Here is a 21,736-nt window from a genome sequence, read left to right on the forward strand (position 1 = left end):
CATCTCAGCTCTGCTGAGGTTACTATAGGTCAAATCCAAGACCAGTCCTTCTAGTACTTTAGCCTTATAGCCTGGCTGTGTTAGTGTATCCCATATACCAGGGTTCTCCAACTGGCGTTCCGTGTGCAGGTGATTTTTTTTTTGGGGGCATAAAAGACTGTAAACACACCAGCAAATCAGCTCCAATTGATTTTAATTTTGGAAATTTGTTCCAAAGTATTCCCACACATAATAGAGGGTTATATGTGATCGTTTACGATTGTAAACAAGGTTTGAAATTATTATGTTTTTGTCAAATATTATATCTGTTTGGGCTTCTTGCGGTCCATTTGCAGTCTACAAATGATTTGTAATTATGTTCCGGCCCCCTGACCATCCGCTGAAGAAAAAATCAGCCCGCGGCTGAATCTAGTTGATGATCCTTGCCCTATATGGTATATTCAATCAGTGATATCTACAAACATTGGGTATACTGATTGGGTGGCACATACTAGTGCCGGGTTATTTGATTGGCTTATACCCCGACTGTTATAACTGTGACATGTAAGTGTCACAGAATGAAATCAGTAACCGCAATGGCAGAATATTACCAAGTGTACAATAAGTGCATCTGCTATATTTTTACCACTACATCTCAGACTAAACTGTCTTGAAGAGAAGTGACATGGAAAAGAATGTATGTAAGTTATAAATATGTAAACTATATATTGTAATGTATACTTTGTTAATATAGAACTTATATTTGCTTTGCATTCAATGGGTGAGTGTGAGTGATGCCTCAATCACTTGTTATATTTGAACTGTCTCTTTCAATCAATGCTAAACAGAGAGCATTGTGGGAGGATAAATACAATAACTTGCACCATGAATAGTTAGTTGTTCATGGAAGTAAACTAGTGAACTTTTGTAATATACTAGGTAATAAGCCTGAAAAGAACCTACATATTCAGGCTTCTCATTCCTTGGGATTCGAACTAATATTTTGTGTCTTGAAAAGGACACCTGACATAGTTTGAAACCTGATTTCCCTGTACTGTAAAAATATATATATATATATGTGTTGCTCAGCCCTGTTGATAGGAAGTATCTACAGTATACTACTGGATGAAACAGTGTCTTAAAGTGACTGAGAATGGTATGGAGTGAGTAGAATCAAGAGGTGATGCTTGAAACTGTATACATGAAAACATGTATACATGACCATGAGTTTAGCTATGTAACCAAGACTATGGATCAAAGTCAAACAAAATCAAATATACTTTGATATTCTATAAAATTGCAACAGTTAAGTTAGGCCTACTCTAGTATGTTCCCACAACACTTTGACTTACTAACAATTCTTTGATACAATTCTTTTGTCATTGTTTTAATAAGTGGAACATCAGAATGTACTGTATTTGACATGTATTATAGCATTTTACTTTGTCATAGGTAATTCATTCAATTTTGGCAACTGTGACAATTTAAGTTTGTTAGCAAAATGGTTGTTTATTTAATGGTACCTCTTGTAGTAACTAATGCATGTGTTGTATCATTATTTTATTAAAGAGAGAAACAAACTAATTTATGTTATTATGTGAATGGGGTCTGTGTTGTGCTATAGGCCTAGTGATGCTGGGACTATAAGAGGCATTGTCTCCCCTCTCTTCTAGTCTCCTTCTGAATTTTAAATGGTGAGAAAACAGACAAAACGTTTTAAGCCCACCTGTTCTGTTACTGTTGTTCATTCTGCATGCGAGAATGTGCACTTACATAAATGTGAATCCTAAATGTAGTTTCAAATATGCTTAAAATCATATGCTTGGCTCATTACACTTTTTATTTGGAAAATGTATTTTCCTGTAAATAAAATAAGACAACCACTAAGACTGTGTAAAACTGAAATGATTGATTCATTGTTGTGTTGGTTGTCATTAGTCAGCATTTTGTGGTTGGTTGCTTATTCCAGTCTCAGAGGACAGGGGCATTCAATGTAACGTGTATCTGATGCCATCTGGTGTATAAAGACGGAAATGATTTGGATCACACTGCACTTTTCTAATCTTAACCAATGACCACGCGATGGTGCCATCCGCCATCCATGCGCCCTTACATCAGTAATGTCATTGCAACACTATTAGGCCTACACCATTTTGTATTTCACAAACATATTCACTATAGATTGGAATGTCAAACTATATGACTACATACAATATGCTAAACCTCTTCATTTTTTATTGGAACGGCGGTTGTTAACTGCATTGGACGTTTTAAATTGCATTGCAGATAACAAGGTTGCTTGATGATTACTTGAGACTCAGCTAGTGGTCATCAATAATCCACAATTTTCCATCAATTGGCCTCTATAATAGGCCTTGAGAAGGTTATCATTTAACGAACAGTTTTACATTCTTAAGAAAACTATACACATTCACTTTAAGTATTCCATTGAATGATGTTACAATAGATGGGCTACGATGTTTATTCACTCATTCAATGGGGTTGATATTTTCCCTCTGTCAGATTGGTAGGGTACATCTCAGAAGGCGTGGCTTGATTACGTTTCGCTCCTCCGGTCACACACAGGAGGGGCAAGTGTATTCTTCTGTCCCTACCACCTAGCAAGGCTGGCCTCTACACGGGAATAATGCAATGTAATTGAAAATGTAACCTAAAATATCGTAGCTTACGTTTATTCAGAATGCGCCTCACCCGAGATATACCACAGAGAATAGCACACTAATGCTGACTTTGTATTTAAATTATTTAAATAAGGTGGATGTGAACGGTAACGAAGCTGCCTGCTGTAAGCGGATAAAGAAAAATAAAATCAAGCTATTTATATCGAGGTTGTTCCAGCCGTGACAACCCTCCGTACATCGGAAACATGAGTGGACAGGACGAAAGTTCGGTGCGGGTCGCATTGAGGTAAGTCTGTGACATTGGATGGTGTTCTGTTCTGTTTGAAAATTATGCTCATCTTGGTCACGCCTCTCCAGAATAATGTACCTATTATTATTGTGACCATGCCGGTGTTGATAAACCACAGCATGGGCTGTTATGATGGCCTAGTTACTGTGTAATAACATTAATGTGTGGATAGCCTAAACAATTGGGCATTCGTTCCAAAATAACGCACAGTAGGCTGCAATGTGGCAAAGCAATCGACGCTTACTTGGGATTAGAGATAGCATTAACAATACATTTAGCAGACGCTCTTATCCAGAGCGACTTACAGGAGTAATTAGGGTTAAGTGCCTTGCTCAAGGGCACATCGACATATTTTTCACCTAGTCGTCTCAGGGATTAGAACCAGCGACCTTTCGGTTACTGGCACAATGCTCTTAACCACTAAGCTACCTCCTTGTATTTATTCTAGGGTGCATGTCAAATGTCAAACAGCTAAAGCAGCACAGCCTTGGATTTGTTTAAGTGTCACCATCAGCCCCCCATATAGACCAAGTATACAGTATAGCCAACACAATTGCCTAGGTTATGGGTTTCATTTGTTGATGCTTAAGCTACAGTACACCATTTGTCAATAGCCTGGCTGCAGACATGCTGACTACATGGATTTCTGAATGAAGGGAGGAGGGGCAGATATGATTGGACAAAGCAATAACCCCCCCCTTTTAGGAAAATGAAGGAACCCCAATGAACCAAAACAAATTATATGCAACATATCAATACAATAATCAATAATGTGTGTCATAGATCTGTAATGTCATGTGAGAGGGATCAGTGGAAGACAAAGACTAAGACCTGACCCCCAGGTTAGGTTACTCCTCTCGCTCTCTCTCTCTCTCTCGCTCTCTCTCCAGTTACTGCAGGCAGACTTTGACTCAGTACTCTGTTTACTGTCTCTGTCTGGGCTGGGCCTTGTTTACAAGCCTCTCTCCTACATAAAAATCCATCCATATTCATGAGGTAATAAACTAGCAGCAAGCACTTCGACGTTACATTATACATTAGAGACTGTTTTAATTGCAGACATTTCAGGCAGACGGCATTTAGATTTACAAAAACAATATACAACTGTCATTTCACATTGAAAGTACTAATTACAATGACTACATAATAGCCACTGAACTGTTGGTAGCATGAGCAAAAGAGACTGTCCTCAGTGTTAATATAGCTAGCTCCCAACAACACAATCGCAGACAGACACAAGTGTGTGTAAACCCTGCCATTTTATCCATCTGCATAGAAAGCACATGCCTCATGTTATGTGCTAGCTTTTGCCAATTCTTTTCTACTCTCTCTCTCTTGCAACTTTAATCTGGTCTTTTGTTTCCTCGACAATCAGGCTCCCACTCCTTCTTTTCATGGAGGAGCCAGTGGAGAGTGTCTGTACAGGACAAGATCAACTACTGTATCTAACATGTCTCCGGTATCACGAAACCGGAGACATGCATAGACTCAGATTATCAGATAGCATGTAATAACATGTTCATAATATGTTCATAACATGTAATATAGGACCCTGAGTTCTAAAAACTCTGGGTATTTATTAACAGGTTTTAGGTGTTCTAAATCACCCACACACCATTGCCTCTTCAGGAATCTAATAACATCTTTATCACCTGCCCCTGGGCCCTGATATGAACTTTGGAACCTGTCACTAATCCAAGTGTCCAGTGTATATGTCAGTAAGCAGATCCCTTATGCCCACAGTACAGAGATACCTTCCCTGATCCTGCTGTACCCTGCACCTTACTGCTCTCTCTGCTATCCTGAGAACTCCGGCTCCGCAGACCAAAGCTCACTTTATCATAGCATTATATAGGCCATTTCATATTCTGATATAATGTAATACTTGCAGCCTGGTGGCTGCCAGATCTATATGTGCTTGCCTTGATCCAACCCTACTGACTTGAAAGCACATATGACAACCAAGCTAACATACTTCAAGTAGAAAAACAAGACATAAAAAGTTAAAACATCAACTTAATCATTCTTGTCATGACTTTACAACATTATCAAAGCTGCTATCGTTACAACTACACAGTACTACACAGTAATATCCATAAGAGAAGTATAAGTATATTTGTTTGGTAAAGTAAATTGTTGCCCAGAGGAGCCAGTCAAGTGGTTGTTTCATCAATATCCTTGAAGTGAATTCATTATGCATAGCCTCAAGCCTGGAGCTATGCTACAGTGGTAACAAACAGTGTTGGTTGTTTCAGGTTTCAAGTTGTTCATGTTAGAAGCTAGACAGGCCTTTTACACTATTTCAGGTAAAGGCCAAGTCAAAAGAAGACAATTGTTTCAGAAAGCAATATAATTGACACTATAACGGACATGTCATGTTATGTTAGTGTAATATATTGTGTCCAGCTTCTGTTTCAGATTTTCACGTGGGGCAAAACTAACCAAAACAGCTGCTATTGGGCAATGGGACCAAACCCTCACAGAGTAACGTCCTTTCCACTAGTTAAAATGTCACCATGATTAAAAAACAACCTGTCTACCCCTTGCAGTTAAGACACTGCAATTAAGAAACTTTGTAGCACCACAGCTACTTCTAATTTGAGTCCAAGCCTTGTACTTTCTTTAGAAACCATGTGGTTATTACTCCAACTCCCATGATGCCCCTCTTTGGACACCTTGTCCATGCTGACCATCCACATCTCCCATTGGTTTTTCAAATCAAATCAAATTGTATTGGTCACGTACACATATTTAGCAGATGTTATTGCGGGTGTAGCGAAATGCTTGTGTACCTAGCTCCAACAGTGCAGTAGTATCTAACAATTCACGACAATACACACAAATCTAAAAGTAAAAGAATGGAATTAATAAATATATAAATATTAGGACAAGCAATGTCGGAATGGCATTGACTAAAATACAGTAGAATAGAATACAGTATATACATATGAAATGAGTAAAGCAGTATGTAAACGTTATTAAAGTAACTAGCGTTCCATTATTAAAGTGGCCAGTGATTCCATGTCTATGTATATAGGGCAGCAGCCTCTAAGGTGCAGGGTTGAGTAACCGGGTGGTAGCCGGCTAGTGATGGCTATTTAACAGTCTGATGGCCTTGAGATAGAAGCTGTTTTTCAGTATCTCGGTCCCAGCTTTGATGCACCTGTACTGACCTCGCCTTCTGGATGGTAGCGGGTTGAACAGGCTGTGGCTCGGGTGGTTGATGTCCTTGATGATCTTTTTGGCCTTCCTGTGACATAGGGTGTTGTACAGTAGGTGTCCTGGAGGGCAGGTAGTGTGCCCCCGGTGATGTGTTGGGCAGACCGCACCACCCTCTGGAGAGCCCTGCGGTTGTGGGCGGTGCAGTTGCCGTACCAGGCAGTGATACAGCCCGACAGGATGCTCTCAATTGTGCATCTGTAAAAGTTTGTGAGGGTCTTAGGGGCCAAGCCAAATGTCTTCAGCCTCCTGAGGTTGAAGAGGCGCTGTTGTGCCTTCTTCACCACATTGTCTGTGTGGGTTGACCATTTCAGATTGTCAGTGATGTGTACGCAGAGGAACTTGAAGCTTTTCACCTTCTCCACTGCGGTCCCGTCGATGTGGATAGGGGCGTGCTCCCTTTGCTGTTTCCTGAAGTTCACAGTGAGCTCCTTCGTTTTGTTGACTTTGAGGGAGAGGTTATTTTCCTGGCACCATTCTGCCAGGGCCCTCACCTCCTCCCTGTAGGCTGTCTCGTCATTGTTGGTAATCAGGCCTACTACTGATGTGTCATCTGCAAACTTGATGATTGAGTTGGAGGTGTGGGCGGCCACAAAGTCATGGGTGAACAGGAAGTACAGGAGGGGGCTGAGCACGCACCCTTGTGGGGCCCTGTGTTGAGGATCAGCGAAGTGGAGGTGTTGTTTCCTACCTTCACCACCTGGGGGCGGCCCGTCAGGAAGTCCAGGACCCAGTTGCACAGGGCGGGGTTCAGACCCAGGGCCTCGAGCTTAATGATGAGCTTGGAGGGTACTATGGTGTTGAAGGCTGAGCTATAGTCAATGAACAGCATTCTTACATAGGTATTCCTCTTGTCCAGATGGGATAGGGCAGTGTGCAGTGCGATGTCCATCAAAGCCCAGCTCCTCCCCTTGCTCTTAGCCCAGGGTGGATTATTCTTAGGAGAAGAGTGCACCTGCTGCCACGGCACTGGAAACTGTTATTGTTATACAGTACATTCATGATAAATATGCTTGAACCGCCATACAAAGACCTTGCATGCAAACCATCTGCCGGCACACGTCATGTGATATTGCAAAGTGTCCTTTCTTACTACAGGAGACAATAACAATAGTTACAGTATCTATTCAATTTCATCCACTTCTCTCAGTATACAAGTAAGGCTAGGTGTTGTAGCTGAATCTTTCTGGCTGAGACTTCTCTCTATATATTTTACTCTTAGGCCATAACTCTGTTGCACTTTGTGTCGTTCCCTCACCTACAGCTTCTTTGTTTATATATAGAGAGATGGGTCTCTTGACTCTCTTCTGTCGACAGGCACTTTACAGCTGAGCAGCTGCACTCAACCACCAGCCCAGTGATGTAGTCAAGTCCCTAAACCTTGAGTCCGAGTCGAGTTCCCAAGTCCCTAGTGTTCGATTCCGAGTCCCCGTCTGAGTCCTTTATACTTGAGTACTACAACACTGCCCCAGCCTGCCAGCCATAGAGACAGAGTGTTTACTTTCTAATATTAGTTTTATATTAGAAGGCGTTTCACACATAGATATGGGATATTTATCTTTCGCACAACACACAACAAGATCATCACAACATGCCCTTAAACCCAAACATGACCACAATACAAGCCATTAAAATGGCACAACAGAATATCACAAGATAAGCTTGTGTTGGCTTGAGGTCAGATACATTAACTCAGCCCAGCTTGATAAACTGACGTGTTTTAGGAATCTCACTGGTATCCCTTTGCCAGAAGAGAATTTATTTTCTGCAATTATCACTTATTGCCCTTGGCTGTGACATTGCAAAACATTTTTGGGTTGTTTTTCCAATTTGAAATAACTCCAACTCACAAAGTTGTATGTCTGTTAGTGTCGTCCTCTTATCTAGTGTTTTGACAGAGTTCCCTTTGTGGCATAATGGTATTTAACTGCACTTGTCACAACAGAATATTTCCACATATGATCGCTGTTATTTTGTGTTATTCATCATAGTGTTGGGCTTGAGGAAGAGAAGATGTGTGTGTGTGTATGGGTGTGTGTCCTCTGTCTCTTGTCCTGGTTTCCCCCCTAACTGACAGTGTGAAACCGACAGCCACTGCATGGACCCCTGCACTCCTCTTCCTGCTCTTCCCTATAGCTGCACCATGACCTCTGACCCAGGATGCAGTAGAGCTGTGGCCACTGGTCAGTGAACCCCCCACCCAGTGTGGTGACCCTGTGAATGGACATCACTCACCCGTGTAGAAGAGCCCTGCCAGATTTAAGCAAGGGGAAGAGAAATGGGGGTTCTAGAGTGGCAGAATTCTCTGGCTGAATCTCCCCCTTCTTTCACTAGTGGCCTTGGTAACTGAAGTGACATAATTATCCTGTGTGAAGACTGGACACTAAGAGAGAGTGAGATTTATTCATTGAAAGACCATTTGATGAAGACATTTTAGGAACAACTTTTAGGAAAAAGTTGTTTGGGTTATTTGGTTTGAGGCGCTTACATGTATCATTTGCATCAGTTGATCATTGTTGAAAACTGCAGAGTTTGTCTTTCTGTGCTCTAAGGGGAAAAGGCCTGTTAGTACCTGTTAATCACAGAGCATTGACGTTGAGAATTATCCAATGACTTGCCTCATGATCTCCACTCCAGTACAGTACTTAACAATGGACAGACTGTTTCTAAAACAAGTACAATGGACCATAACTCAGTTGAAGACTGAGCATTAAACACTGACACTGTTGTTGTCAGCTGTTATTGTTTACTGTAGCTATTACTCACAGTGATGCTCTGTAAACTTTGCTTAATGCACGTATTCATTATGACAGACACTAAACAATGTGTCAGTTAGTGAGTCAGGTGCCTCTAAGGCAGAAGGAAAAAGAAAAATCACACCTGATGTCCTGGAAAAGGCAACTGAACGATGACAGTTGACATCATAATCCATACGCATAACACACAGTGTTACCTTTTGTGTTTTGCTTCACAATGTCATCATTGAAACATTTTAGTCATTTAGCAGACGCTCTTATCCAGAGCGACTTACAGGAGCAATTAGGGTTAAGTGCCTTGCTCAAGGGCACATCGGCAGATTTTTCACCTAGTCAGCTCAGGATTAGAACCAGCGACCTTTCGGTTACTGGCACAACGCTCTTAACCACTAAGCTACCTGACACCCCCAATCAAACACACAACATTAGAGCATCAGGACAGGAGGACTTTGTATGAAATCCACTCCATATGACGACAGTGGATGATGTCAGTCAGATGACAGTGGAATTAATATTCCCATTGAAGTGCCTTTTTCTCCCACAGCCCATTTCCTCCTCATCATCCCCCAGCCCAGCCTATCTCCATCAGAGCCATATCGTATGACATCAGTGGATGTCTTCAGATAATGATGATGATGATGATGATGAGGATGTTGACGATAAAAATATTCCCATAAAACCTTTTACTGCAGGGGTCTACTTTGAAACAGAGGTATACACCTCACACACATGGTGATGTGCTTACAAAAAAGAAGACACCTGTAGCATGTCAGATATAGAGTTGAAATGTATTACATTTTGAGTTTGCATCCCGATATTACACTTTATATACATCACAGAAAACTGAAATATAAAACAGTTTGACATAGAAACACCAGATTATTGGCGGGTTTAATTTTTTTTTACATTAATGCTGGAATTATGACAAATATTAATAACATTCCACCCATGAGGCTACTAGGTCATTTGACTGCAGGAAAGGGCTACAGTGCCATTTCCTTTCCCAGCCATCCCCTCTCTTCTTTCTCTATCCCTGGGCATCCATTAACCCAGGCCTGTTCTGCTCCTACCCATGTCATAGAGGAGACAAGTTATGAGCTCCTGAGTGGCGCAGTAGTCTAAGGCACTGCATCGCAGTGCTAACTGTGCCACTAGAGATCCTGGTTCGAATCCAGGCTCTGTCGCAGCCGGCCGCGACCGGGAGACTCATGGGCGGTGCACAATTGGCCCAGCGTCGTCCAGGGTAGGGGAGGGAATGGCCGGCAGGGATGTAGCTCAGTTGATAGAGCATGGCTTTTGCAACGCCAGGGTTGTGGGTTCGATTCCCATGGGGGGCCAGTATAAAAAAATATATATGTATTCACTAACTGTAAGTCGCTCTGGAAAAGAGCGTCTGCTAAATGACAAAAATGTAAATGTAAAGTTACACAACCTGCCTGCCAAAGGCCATTGTACATCAGTTGACTGCTGTAATTAGTTACATAATGACCATGTACAACTTAACCCTCAAACTGAAGGTACTTTACGAAAGAGAGGAGAGGCTGCTGTAGTGTTTCCTGTAGTTACTGATTCCTGAAGAATAGAGGGCGAGGCTGAAGCTTTTCTTTCTTCTTTCAAAGGGACCTTTTAAAACTGACTGAGACACTTGTTGTAAGCAGCGCAACAACAGAACCAGTTATCAGTGTGTGTGGGTATCAGAAGATCACTGTAAGGCCAGTGTCTACAGTTCCCTGGTCTCAGTTTCAGGTACAATGAAGGGCCAGAGAAGGGTGTGTGTGCATGCCTGTGTTTGTGGGCATGTTTTTGTGTGTGTGTGTGTGTGTGCGCACGTGTGTGTGTATATGTATGTATGTATGTGTGTGTCACTCATTAACCCCTGCTCTACAGCATCAGTGTCTCAGGGTAAAGACACCCTGGGGAGTAAAGGGTCTGCTCCAACGCTCATTGAAGGCCCAGTTCACTCAAAATATTTTTTCCTATGGTTTACAGTATATCATATTGTACAAAAGCTGATGAAACTAACACCGTAAAAGTGTGAACAAATCTGATCACTGTTATTTACTGATAGTTGCCGGTTGAAAATACAATCTACACAGGACCTTCTAATCAGCAGGTTTGCATGGGCGGGAGTTTTGGCTTTCCATGGAGACATCACCATGCAGTAAATTGATTAGTAGACCAATAACAAAGAGAGTTCCAAACCTCTCTGCCAATAACAGCAAGTTTTCAGTTTTCCCCTCCCCACATAGACCACTCCCAGACAGTCCTAGCCAAATTATAATGATAATGATTTTTGCCCATCTTAATGGAAATCTATTACAGTAAGGTACTTAATTGTTACACAGAAATTATTTGATATTGATATAAAAACGGCTGCATTGGGCCTTTAAAAACCCTGTTCCTAGTGCCTGAATTCCTCAAGTACTTAGCCACAATTTAACCTCTGATTTGAGTGGAGTTAAGAAGCCAGCCACCTGACTCCATTCTCCTCTCTTTGCAACGTGTGGGCACAGGGCAGCAATCCTCCCTCTTCTTTCTGTTTTCTTCTGAAATGAATCCGAATAAGTCTATTTGAGTGAATGATTGATTGTTTCCTGTAATCTAGTTGTGTATCATGCCTGTTGTTTCCCTCCACTGTGGGTCCAGATGCTTCTCAGGACTCTTTGTAGCTCTAGAATTAGATTAGGGCTGAGATTAGATTTTACAATAGTCTGATGTTACTGTTGAGGTTTGCAGATGGGAAATGATGCGCCATGGTCTCTCAGGGGACCATTGTGGTTGGCTGAGGCGGAGGCAGGGGCTGAGGTCAAGTCCTGATCTGCAGTGAGTCAGCATGATGATGCTGTGGCTGAATCACCTTTCTTACCAGCATAGTTATTACTATTCATGGAGATCTACACACATACTGAATAGACTCAACCATATCCATAGCAGAGTACGCTGGTTATGACGGTCACCCTGGCCTCTGACCTGCAGTACATGTTTGTTTAGTAGGAGATTATGCTGGCTAGAAATGTGACTGTGCTGCCGCCTGGCCCTGCGTCAATGTGTGGTGGTGGTGGCTATGTGTGTGGAGGAAGGGGACAGAGAGAGAGAGGTAGGGAGAGAATCATAGAGACAGAGGACGAAAGGGAGAGAGAGGGAGAAGAGAGAGAGGAGAGGGAGACAGAGAGGGAAGGGACAGAGAGACGGAGAGGAAGGGGAGAGAAGGACAGAGAGAGAAAGTGACAAAGAGAGACAGAGAGTGGGACATAGGGAGAGAGGGAGCAACAGACAGGCAAGGCTGCCCCAGATAATTCGAACTGGGTCCATAGGAGAGAAAGGAGAGTCTCGGCTCAGGCCCAGGACAGCTGCTTCTGAATGGGGTAGAGCTAAAGTGAGCTCCATTTTGTTCTGAGTGGGTTTAGTGAGTTAGCAAGTGCCACCACCATGGTGCATGGCTCCTCTGGCTGTCACTGTAATCGCTGTAATGAGGCCGCCAGCGTGAGGCTAACTGGACATGTCACATGGTGAGAGTCTCCGTCAGGAGCTCTACGGTGTGTGTGTCCGTACGCGTGTGTTTGCTTGCATGTATGTGTGTGCGTCAGTCCATGTGTGTCAGCATTTCATCTCACAGAAGCGGCCTACCCAACCTGTTAACTACAGCCCACCTCTTCTGAACTGGATTATTAAACACTTTCAACAAATATTTTAGATTCCGGGGGTTGACTGAGTTGTCATGGAGGATAAATGTACAGCCGTTATTACAGAGAGCTAGGTGCTTACTGCTCAGTCAGTCAGTCAGTCCCCCTGTACTGTGTTAGGCAAAGGCTTTGGGGTCCCTATAGGGTTACAGGAACTGGAGAGTTAGATTACTCTGGGAGAAAACAAGACATAAGACTCAATGCTTTGTGGCACTATAGTGCAGTGTTGTTCTGTGCTGGTCCTGGGGATGGAGTACGTTTTTGGTTCAGCCCAGCACTAACACACATCTGGTTCAACTAATCGCCTAATCAATGATTACCTTGATTAGTTTTGTCAGAACTGGGCTAGAACAAAAATGCACAACACTCTGGGCCCCTAGGACCAGTACTGAAAAACACTGCTGTAGTCTAGAGGGTGGATTAGTGCTTTAAAAGTCTACATGAAGGTATGGAGCATCTACTGTAAAGGTCAACCCTTATTCACCCTGAAGGATCCAGTGTTTTCATTTGACTCATAGCCTGAAACCTGTCAGTCAACTATCCTAGCTAGAGGACAAATGTAATGTACACAAGTGCACTGCTCACTCACACTGCACTGGGAAGTGTGCTCAACACTCATTAACTTCTCATTATAACTTTTATAGGCCTCATAATAACAGAGGCGCTCATCCACTGTTGATGACCTCATAGAGCTGTCACAGAGAGAATGCCCTAATGTACAGACGGGGAGAATCTCACTTTCATTTCCTTGATTCCTCATGTCCTCTCTCCTCGCCTCCTTCCCAAAACGGGTTTTGAGAAGGAGGCAAGGAGAGAGGAAGCAAGGAAACAAGGAAATGCAATTGAGTTTCTCCCAGGATATTTGACCAGCTCAAAATTGTTGACAGATTCCTCCTGAATAAGACCAATAAACTCAACTGACCACTGCCACTTCAAAGCTGCTTTCTCAACACCAGAAAGACATTTCAGACCAGATGTTTGTTTAAACAGTATATGCCTCTAGACCAGAGCCATATAGATCAATGTATATCAGGCTATGTGTCTCCAAATGTATTGGTTTAGTGCATTTAATCAAATCAATGTATCGATTCTCTCCAGTATCTTACATCCTTCTCTAATTAGTAGATTATCACTGGTATCTGGACTGGGGTTGAGGGGGGGGAGTGGGTCATCTGTTTGTTTTTGTGTATGGGAGACACTGGGGGATGTCACAGAGCAAGGTTGGAGTCCTAGACATACACACACAAGGAGGAGTGTTTGACTGTTTGTCTTGCGTCACCGCCTTGGCTGGGATGCTCGCATCACAATCAATCAGACCAATGACGTGATTTACACTGCACTGAACTCACTCTCTTTCCTCATGTAGGGACATATGACACCAAATGAAATGCTATTGAATGTAATCTGACATCTCATGACCAGTGCTGTGTATTATCTAGTATCTTTGATCTCATCTTTGGCTGGAAGCCAGCCCAGCATTCTCCCTTTGAGTATTTCCGTGACATTATTGTTACTTAACGTGTTGTAAGCGGTGATTAGTATTATCTTTGTTATGGTGGATAAGAGTGATGGTTCTGTCCTGTTTTAGGAAGCTGGCCAAAGGGATTACTATGGATTCCCCTTAACCTCCCAAACCCCTAAAACGTGTCAAACAGAGGTCTGTCAGAGGGGTGTTCTGCAGGAACATGAACAAAGAGATCAGTGATGGACTAGTATACTATACAGTCAACAACTAGCCTACCTGTTGAGGCAGCAGCAATACTGAAATACTGAAATACTCTGTATCAAAAACAGAAAGAAGTTATGACCCAGATGATGTACTAGAGGTGTAACATTACGGGTAATTCAGCCTCCTCTCCTCCTCTTCTCGTCCTCCTCTCATCTATCCCTCCCTCGCTTTGTCCCCTCTTCTCATTCACTGTGTAATCCCAGAGAGAGGATGCTAACTAGCTGGGATCTGATGTCACTGGGGCACAATAACACCACTGTAACCTGACTGTGTGTGTGTGTGTGTGTGTGTGTGTGTGTGTGTGTGTGTGTGTGTGCGTGTGTGTGTGTGTGTGTGTGTGTGTGTGTGTGTGTGCGTGTGTAAGTGTGTGTGTAAGTGTGTGTGTGTGTACTGTAGCCTGACTCTCTTGTGACTCTCCAATCACAATACTGCCCGTATTAACACAATTACAGGCCTAACACAAGTAGTGCACCTACTTACAGTACTCTTCCATCAAGTCTTCTGAATATTTCCCATTTGAACTTAGTTGAAATCCTGTGATATTTGTCCAGTGAGTTCTGTGATGAGCTAGACATATGAAATATGACAGGCACAGGAGCAGCGTGTATGGCAGGGTGTGACTGTTTACCTAGCGTAGTTCCACAGCTTCCACTCTTCTCTGAGCCCAGGCTCGAACACTTAGGGCTCTGTATTGGGCAGAGTGATGGAGTGTGCTGGCAGCGTGAGGGGAATCACACACACAGACACACATAAGCAGGCACGCAAACACACACATGCAGGTATGCACGCACGCAGGCACACATACAAACACGCAGGTATGCACACACACACACGCTCCAGTCCCCACACACGAACGGTATACTCCATGGTATTACCAGGTGATTCAACAGGCCCCTAGAAAAACAGATTAGTGAATAATACTCGTATTACTAATAAATGGACCAACAGATCTACTGTTTGTAGCACACATGAAGCTAACCGTTTTATTACATTTACATTTTAGTCATTTAGCAGACGCTCTTATTCAGAGCGACTTACAGTAGCAATTAGGGTTAAGTGCCTTGCTCAAGGGCATATCAACAGATTTTTCACCTAGTCAGCTCGGGGATTAGAACCAGCGACGTTTCGGTGACTGGCACTACGCTCTTAACCACTAAGCTACCTTACAGAAGCAATAAAGCACTCAAACATGATATATCGTGAAAAACAGGGTTAAGTGGTTAACTTAATGTCTAAAAGTCAACCATAGCCCTGAATCATACTCGACATGCAACTTTCAAACTCAGTTTATCAAACTTTCAACATTCAAACTCTGCTTATAAAAGCTTTGCCCTTGAGGTCTTGTCAAGGAGCTAAGGACTCTATAGCTGCTGCATGCCACATCCCTGCATACCACAAGTCAATATGTCAACACATCAGAATAAGTACTGAGTCAGGTGTAGTGACAGTACGATATGGGATAACGTTTCCATGCCTCTTCTGATAACAAGCCACAAGTGAAGATATCAACATATTAGACACATCTACGGAAGGGTGGAATGTTATGCAAAGACAAACTGTTATGAGATAATGTTTTCTGTGCCTCAAATTAAGAAGGCATAGATGGAAATCAAGTACACAAAGCATCTCCATGATAAACTCTCTGTCTCTCTCTGTCTCTGTGTGTCTCTCTCTGTCTCTGTGTGTATCTCTCTGTCTCTGTGTGTCTCTCTCTGTCTCTGTGTGTCTCTCTCTGTCTCTGTGTGTCTCTCTCTGTCTCTGTGTGTCTCTCTCTGTCTCTGCGTGTCTCTCTCTGTCTCTGCGTGTCTCTCTCTGTCTCTGTGTGTCTCTCTCTGTCTCTGTGTGTCTCTCTCTGTCTCTGTGTGTCTCTCTCTGTCTCTGTGTGTCTCTCTCTGTCTCTGTGTGTCTCTCTCTGTCTCTGTGTGTATCTGTGTGTCTCTCTCTCTCTCTCTCTCTCTCTCTCTCTCTCGCCGTCTTTCTCCTTTTTTGTATATCTGTTCATGTTTAATGTTTTATACAGTTACAAACCCTAACCCAACATCTCTCTCGCCCTCTCTCAGGATCCGTCCTCAGCTGGCAAGGGAGAAGATCGAGGGATGTCACATCTGTACGTTCTGTATGCCCGCCGAGCCCCAGGTGATGCTGGGTAAAGACAAGGCTTTCACGTACGACTACGTGTTTGACATGGACTCCCAGCAGGACAGTATCTACACACACTGCACTGAGAATCTCATCGAGGGATGCTTTGAGGGATACAACGCTACCATCTTCGCCTATGGACAGGTCAGATATTTGCATGACACACACACACATGCACACACACACAGATGCGTACATGCACAAATGCATGCATATACACACGTGTAAACACACATTTACAAACATGCGCACAAACACATTAAAAACACACACACACACATACCATATTTGCCTACAGACATAATACGGTGCAATGCTGGTCACACCCAAGGAAAGGGCTTGGCTCTGCCACACACAGGAATCCACCACGTGCCCTGTGGTCTCTGGTCCCTTGCTGGAAGAATTCAAAAGCAGTGTTGTTACTGTAAGCAAGCAGAACATGTTATCACACCTTGTTTCCAATACCAAACTCACACTGGCTATTACAACGTCATTTATCAAACCTTATATCTGTGTCTCAGTGAGTGATATAGCACTGCTAGAAACTGTTCTCAATTAGGCTCCAAGTCTTCATAGAGCTCATTTCAAATGAAGAGAGAAGCAAACAGGCCATGAAAACTCAGTCAACTCAGCAACAGCAGGCATGTTCTAACATGACCAACCTCAGGGTTTTTATTGGCTTGATAGATTAGCACATGTGACTGACTTTCTACAGTACATGTTCATATCTATCTATCAGGCTCTCTTTCACTATCTCTCTCTCTCTCTTTCTCCCTGCTCTCTCTCTGCCTGTCTGTCTCGCTCTCACTCTCTCAAACTCTTTCACTTTATCTCCCTCTCTCTCGCTCTCTTGTGTTTTTAGCGTGACCCTCTGTCACAACCTCTTCCTCTGAACTGAAGCTCTATAGTGGAGGTCTGCCAATCTCTCCTTTCACTCCTCTCCTCCTCTTAATCTCTCTGTCCATTCTCCTTTGCCCGCTACATTCTTCTCAGCCCCATTGCTTCCCTGTCAGACTCTCATTCAGGGGGTACAGCGGGTCGCGCACACACGGATGCACATACACATGCACACTCACACACAACAATTTATATGTACGCATGCATGCACACACACTCACATGACATCTACACAAATGCACGGGCACACACACACACACTACTGTCAGAGTATCTTTCAGGTGATGTGTGAATTAGCGTCGCATTCCTTTGGTAGTCACCATGACAACCAAGCCCCCAATCCCAATGTGTGTGCACTGTGCACTGTGCAGTAGTAGCTACATATATTAGGAGTAGGCTTTAGTCCAGAATAATAATTTTGGCAGGGCTTGTTTTTCTTCTATTCTGAACATTTGTGTTTTGTACTGTTTTTGTATTTCAGTAAGAAAAGCTCAACTGATCCCCGCTCCCCGTTTATAACTTGCCCTATTCATGAAATAGCAGCATAGGCCCACTGACTGTCTGAATAAGTTTGAAGTAAGATAAATTAGTAAATAAATGAAACAATATCATTGGTTATTTATCCTATCATATCCTCCCCCTTCTTCTCCCTCTCCCCCAGACTGGTTCGGGGAAGACCTACACCATGGGTACAGGGTTTGACGTGAACATCAGTGATGAGGAGTTGGGCATCATTCCCCGGGCAGTCAAGCACCTCTTCAGGGGCATTGACGAACGACGGCAGGCCGCCACAGAGCAGGGCAAGCCTGTACCCGAGTTCAAGATCAACGCACAGTTCCTGGAGGTACAGTAAGGGAAATAAGGATTTGATCCCCTGCTGATTTTTGTTGTTTGCCCACTGACAAAGACATGATCAGTCTATAATTTTAATGGTAGGTTTATTTGAACAGTGAGAGACACAATAACAACAACAAAATCCAGAAAAACGCATGTCAAAAATGTTATAAATGGATTTGCATTTTAATGAGGGAAATAAGTATTTGACCCCTTCTCAATCAGAAAGATTTCTGGCTCCCAGGTGCCTTTTATACAGGTAACGAGCTGAGATTAGGAGCACACTCTTAAAGGGAGTGCTCCTAATCTCAGTTTGTTACCTGTATAAAAGACACCTGTCCACAGAAGCAATCAATCAATCAGATTCCAAACTCTCCACCATGGCCAAGACCAAAGAGCTCTCCAAGGATGTCAGGGACAAGATTGTAGACCTACACAAAGCTGGAATGGGCTACAAGACCATCGCCAAGCAGCTTGGTGAGAAGGTGACAACAGTTGGTGCGATTATTCGCAAATGGAAGAAACACAAAATAAATGTCAATCTCCCTCGGCCTGGGGCTCCATGCAAGATCTCACCTCATGGAGTTGCAATGATCATGAGAACGGTGAGGAATCAGCCCAGAACTACACGGGAGGATCTTGTCAATGATCTCAAGGCAGCTGGGACCATTGTCAACAAGAAAACAATTGGTAACACACTACGCCGTGAAGGACTGAAATCCTGCAGCACCCGCAAGGTCCCCCTGCTCAAGAAAGCACACATACAGGCCCGTCTGAAGTTTGCCAATGAACATCTGAATGATTCAGAGGAGAACTGGTTGAAAGTGCTGTGGTCAGATGAGACCAAAATCAAGCTCTTTGGCATCAACTCAACTCGCCGTGTATGGAGGAGGAGGATTGCTGCCTATGACCCCAAGAACACCATCCCCACCGTCAAACATGGAGGTGGAAACATTATGCTTTGGGGGTATTTTTCTGCTAAGGGAACAGGACAACTTCACTGCATCAAAGGGACGATGGATGGGGCCATGTACCGTCAAAGGGAGCTGAAGGTTCGAGTTGCCAAACGTCAGCCTCGAAACCTTAATGACTTGGAGAAGATCTGCAAAGAGAAGTGGGACAAAATCCCTCCTGAGATGTGTGCAAACCTGGTGGCCAACTACAAGAAATGTCTGACCTCTGTGATTGCCAACAAGGGTTTTGCCACCAAGTACTAAGTACATTTACATTACATTTACGTCAATTAGCAGACACTCTTATCCAGAGCGACTTACAAATTGATGCATTCACCTTATAGCCAGTGGGATAACCACTTTACAATATGTTTATTTTATTTTATTTTATTTATTTATTTATTTTTGGGGGGGGGGGGTAGAAGGATTACTTTATCCTATCCCAGGTATTAATTAAAGAGGTGGGGTTTCAAGTGTCTCCGGAAGGTGGTGAGTGACTCCGCCATCCTGGCGTCGTGAGGGAGCTTGTTCCACCATTGGGGTGCCAGAGCAGCGAACAGTTTTGACTGGGCTGAGCGGGAACTGTGCTTCCGCAGAGGTAGGGGGGCCAGCAGGCCAGAAGTGGATGAACGCAATGCCCTCGTTTGGGTGTAGGGACTGATCAGAGCCTGAAGGTACGGAGGTGCAAGCTTCAACTGGAAGCCAGTGGAGTGTGTGGAGGAGCGGGGTGACGTGAGAGAACATGGGAAGGTTGAACACCAGACGGGCTGCGGCATTCTGGATGAGTTGTAGGGGTTTAATGGCAAAGGCAGGGAGCCCAGCCAACAGCGAGTTGCAGTAATCCAGACGGGAGATGACAAGTGCCTGGATTAGGACCTGTGCCGCTTCCTGTGTAAGGCAGGGTCGTACTCTCCGAAAGTTGTAGAGCATGAACCTACAGGATCGGGTCACCGCCTTGATGTTAGCGGAGAACGACAGGGTGTTGTCCAGGGTCACGCCAAGGCTGTTTGCACTCTGGGAAGAGGACACAACGGAATTGTCAACCGTGATGGCGAGATCATGGAACGGGCAGTCCTTCCCCGGGAGGAAGAGCAGCTCCATCTTGCCGAGGTTCAGCTTGAGGTGGTGATCCGTCATCCACACTGATATGTCTACCAGACATGCAGAGATGCGATTCGCCACCTGGTTATCAAAAGGGGGAAAGGAGAAGATTAGTTGTGTGTCATCTGCGTAGCAATGATAGGAGAGGCCATGTGAGGATATGACAGAGCCAAGTGACTTGGTGTATAGCGAGAATAAGAGAGGGCCTAGAACTGAGCCCTGGGGGACACCAGTGGTGAGAGTACGTGGTGCGGAGAAAGATTCTTGCCACGCCACTTGGTAGGAGCGACCTGTCAGGTAGGACGCAATCCAAGAGTGAGCCGCGCCGGAGATGCCCAACTCGGAGAGGGTGGAGAGGAGGAGCTGATGGTTCACAGTATCAAAGGCAGCAGACAGGTCTAGAAGGACAAGAGCAGAGGAGAGATAGTTAGCTTTAGCAGTGCGGAGAGCCTCCGTGACACAGAGAAGAGCAGTCTCAGTTGAATGACCAGTCTTGAAACCTGACTGGTTTGGATCAAGAAGGTCATTCTGAGAGAGATAGCAAGAGTGTTGGCTAAAGACGGCACGCTCAAGAGTTTTGGAGTGAAAAGAAAGAAGGGATACTGGTCTGTAGTTGTTGACATCGGAGGGATCGAGTATAGGTTTTTTGAGAAGGGGTGCAACTCTCGCTCTCTTGAAGACGGAAGGGACATAGCCAGCGGTCAAGGATGAGTTGATGAGCGAGGTGAGGTAAGGGAGAAGGTCTCCGGAAATGGTCTGGAGAAGAGAGGAGGGGATAGGGTCAAGCGGGCAGGTTGTTGGGCAGCCGGCCGTCACAAGTCGCAAGATTTCATCTGGAAAGAAGTCAAAGCATAGGGTAGGGCAGTGTGAGCAGGACCAGCAGTGTCATTTTACTTAACAAACGACGATCGGATGTCGTCAACCTTCTTTTCAAAATGGTTGACGAAGTCATCCACAGAGAGGGAGGAGGGGGGGGGGGATTCAGCAGGGAGGACAAGGTGGCAAAGAGCTTCCTAGGGTTAGAGGCAGATGCTTGGAATTTAGAGTGGTAGAAAGTGGCTTTAGCAGCAGAAACAGAGGAAGAAAATGTAGAGAGGAGCGAGTGAAAAGATGCCAGTTCCGCAGGGAGTCTAGTTTTCCTCCATTTCCACTCGGCTGCCCGGAGCCCTGTTCTGTGAGCTCGCAATGAGTCGTCAAGCCACGGAGCAGGAGGGGAGGACCGAGCCGGCCGGGAGAATAGGGGACATAGAAAGTCAAAGGATGCAGAAAGGGAGGAGAGGAGGGTTGAGGAGGCAGAATCAGGAGATTGGAGGGAGAAGGATTGAGCAGAGGGAAGAGATGATAGGATGGAAGAGGAGAGAGTAGCGGGAGAGAGAGAGCGAAGGTTGCGACGGCGCATTACCATCTGAGTAGGGTTAGAGTGAGTAGTGTTGGAGGAGAGTGAGAGAGAAAAGGATACAAAGTAGTGGTCGGAGACATGGAGGGGAGTTGCAGTGAGATTAGTAGAAGAACAGC

At 44.2% G+C, this 21,736-nt stretch overlaps 1 protein-coding gene across 7 annotated transcripts in view; it reads left to right on the top strand.

Moving 5' to 3' along the window:
- Nucleotides 1-2,571: 2,571 nt before the first annotated feature.
- The window catches only part of LOC121555113 (kinesin-like protein KIF21A), a 55,309-nt gene continuing 36,144 nt past the window's right edge, over nucleotides 2,572-21,736 (top strand). For 6 of the 7 annotated variants that reach the window (XM_045212131.1, XM_041868920.2, XM_041868922.2 and 3 more), the window contains exons 1-3: nucleotides 2,588-2,907; nucleotides 16,358-16,580; nucleotides 17,995-18,177. In XM_045212131.1, coding sequence (XP_045068066.1) covers nucleotides 2,867-2,907; nucleotides 16,358-16,580; nucleotides 17,995-18,177 — 447 coding nt within the window. In that variant the 5' untranslated portion in view covers nucleotides 2,588-2,866. Of the gene's footprint in view, nucleotides 2,908-16,357; nucleotides 16,581-17,994; nucleotides 18,178-21,736 lie in introns of all 7 variants that reach the window. The other variant, XM_041868919.2, reaches the window with a different exon arrangement.

The sequence above is a fragment of the Coregonus clupeaformis genome, chromosome 40 (genome assembly GCF_020615455.1).
Source record: "Coregonus clupeaformis isolate EN_2021a chromosome 40, ASM2061545v1, whole genome shotgun sequence".
Lineage (NCBI taxonomy): Eukaryota > Metazoa > Chordata > Actinopteri > Salmoniformes > Salmonidae > Coregonus > Coregonus clupeaformis.